The sequence below is a fragment of the Austrofundulus limnaeus genome, unplaced genomic scaffold, assembly GCF_001266775.1.
Source record: "Austrofundulus limnaeus strain Quisiro unplaced genomic scaffold, Austrofundulus_limnaeus-1.0 Scaffold2447, whole genome shotgun sequence".
In the NCBI taxonomy this organism is placed as follows: Eukaryota; Metazoa; Chordata; class Actinopteri; order Cyprinodontiformes; family Rivulidae; genus Austrofundulus; species Austrofundulus limnaeus.
Window position 1 is genome coordinate 7,476 of NW_013954849.1, and position 2,228 is coordinate 9,703.

Here is a 2,228-nt window from a genome sequence, read left to right on the forward strand (position 1 = left end):
ACACACACACACACACACACACACACACACACACACACACACACACACACACACACACACACGATCAGAGCCAGGTAGCCATCAGGACTGAGCATTCTGCAGCAGCACGTCCTGGCTTGTGGTCTCCATCTGCAGCATTCCTTGGGAGAATGAGAGCGCCGTGCCAATGTGGTGTGTGTGTGTGCGTGTGCGAGCGGAGATAATGTTTTGATTCACATCAGCAAGATATTGTCAACGAGGGGATAATTAATCACGCTGACAACTACTCAGCAGTGTTTTACACAACTCGGATTCCAGTTTGGAGGAGTCGTATTCCCAAAACGTTTCGACTAATTACTCTGAATCTAATAGTGACAAATTAAGCTTTTTTTCTCTTACATAAACAGGTGATAATAAATGGCATGTATTGTGTAATATCAGATAAGCTTAGTTTTTTGTGGCCTTAAATCCCTGAACAACGAATCGTCAGTAAAAAAAAACTAATATTCTTATAAAAATTGCAAAAAAACTATATCTATTATAGTTCAAGTACATCAAAGGCAACTCTGGTTCACTTATTGATTCATTTGAATTTAATGATCTTGAACTTTCTTTACCCTGCATATTAATAATTGGCGACAAAATGTAGCTATAAGTGGAGACAGCTGCTCTCTTTAAGGACCACAAAACAAACCTTTCTCTGCTTCTTTTAAAGAATTGTATAGAAAATAAAAGTTCAGTATATTTTAGTATTCATCAGGACGATTCTCTTCCACACCACCAACTTTAGCCCCGATAATAATAATAATATTTCAGGCACTAATTCTCTTTGCTGCTCGTGTTTCCTCAGCTTCAAAGTTGTGACATTTGTGTGAAAGTCTTACGTTTACAGGAGTCCGGGGCAGTTTGAGGTCGCTGGGGGTCTCTGTAGAAACCGACTTTGCATTTCTGACACTGCCGCCCTTCGGTGTTGTGCAGACAGTCGCACACACCTCCGCTCCGCTGGCCGGACTCTCGCCACGCCGTCCAGTCGAAACGGCAGCTTCGAGCGTGTCCGTTGCACTTGCACTCTGGTGTGTGAGGGAGATCGACAGTCGGCGACAGTAAAATATATAAGTATATTTAGACTCTATGTTCCCGTTGACTTCTGGTTCTTGGTGTTTGTTCGACTCACTCCGGCAATCGTGCGGAGCGCCCGTCAGGCCGTCGGCGGGCTGCCAGGGTCGGTCGTTGTAGAGAGGAGCGCAGCGATCGCAGTGGTCACCTGCCGTGTTGTGTCTGCACACACACTTCCCATGGACCTGAGAAAGACAAACAGCGTCAGGCAAAATTAGACAGAGACACAAACAAAAGGATGGAAGGCAAAAAAAAACTGGTGACGTTACTGGAAACATTTTGGGCACAATGCTTATACCCACTTTGTGTTTTATTTGACTTCAGATTTTTTTTGGGGGGGTATTACGTATTTTCCAGACACATATTTCAATTCTCTACCACAATCAAGTTGATATGAAAATGCTGTATTTATCAAAATATATCTGAATTTGTACCATAGTCTATCTAAACGCCTTAAAATTGGCCTCTGTCTCTTTAAGAATCTCCTACCGTTTCTGACACTACCACTTCAGCACATTTTCACAAAAAGGCTTCAAGGCAGCGGTGCTTTGTGAGGTGGGAGCTTGGCTGCAGACTGTGCCCCAGGGAGGAGCTTTGTACCAGCAAGCGTTGAGGCAGCTCCACTTGACTACCAGGAGATTCAAGGATTTCTCAAACATAAATGAATGAATCAAAGCAACACGCTGGGTATGTTTTGTTGAGAAAATGACATAACTTGATATAAAGCAAAAAAGAAAAGTTTGAATAACACCCCTCTTTTAAGCAAAAAATAAAAAAGTGATCCATTTGATGATAGACCTTCGTTCTTGCAGTTTAGGCTTTTGACAAAAACTCAAATGTTGATAAGAAAATCAAGTTTCTGTTCATTAGTTGGTTTGGTTTGTTTCTGACTGGTAAGAAAACTGAGTCATGGAAGAACAAAGCTGAGTAAAGAAACTGCAGTTCATTGACAAATGTGTGAGGAAATCTTTGAAGTACATAAAACAATGTTCTTCAAAGAAAGTCTGAAGGAAATCTGTGTATTTTTCTTCTACAGGACATTATGTTAATTACTCTTTAACAAGCATTGTGACTGCGTAGTTGATGGCATTTTAATGTCAGCCTATTGCTGTAATTAAAACTCTCATTCATCT

At 41.3% G+C, this 2,228-nt stretch overlaps 1 protein-coding gene across 1 annotated transcript in view; it reads right to left on the reverse strand.

Annotated features, from left to right (window-relative positions):
• LOC106511013 (netrin-4) overlaps positions 1 to 2,228 on the reverse strand; it is a gene marked incomplete at its 5' end in the record, with an annotated part of 6,035 nt that overhangs the window by 1,519 nt on the left and 2,288 nt on the right. Inside the window, 2 exon segments of the mRNA XM_013999750.1 lie at positions 864 to 1,049; positions 1,154 to 1,280. Of these exon segments, the coding sequence (XP_013855204.1) occupies positions 864 to 1,049; positions 1,154 to 1,280 (313 nt within the window).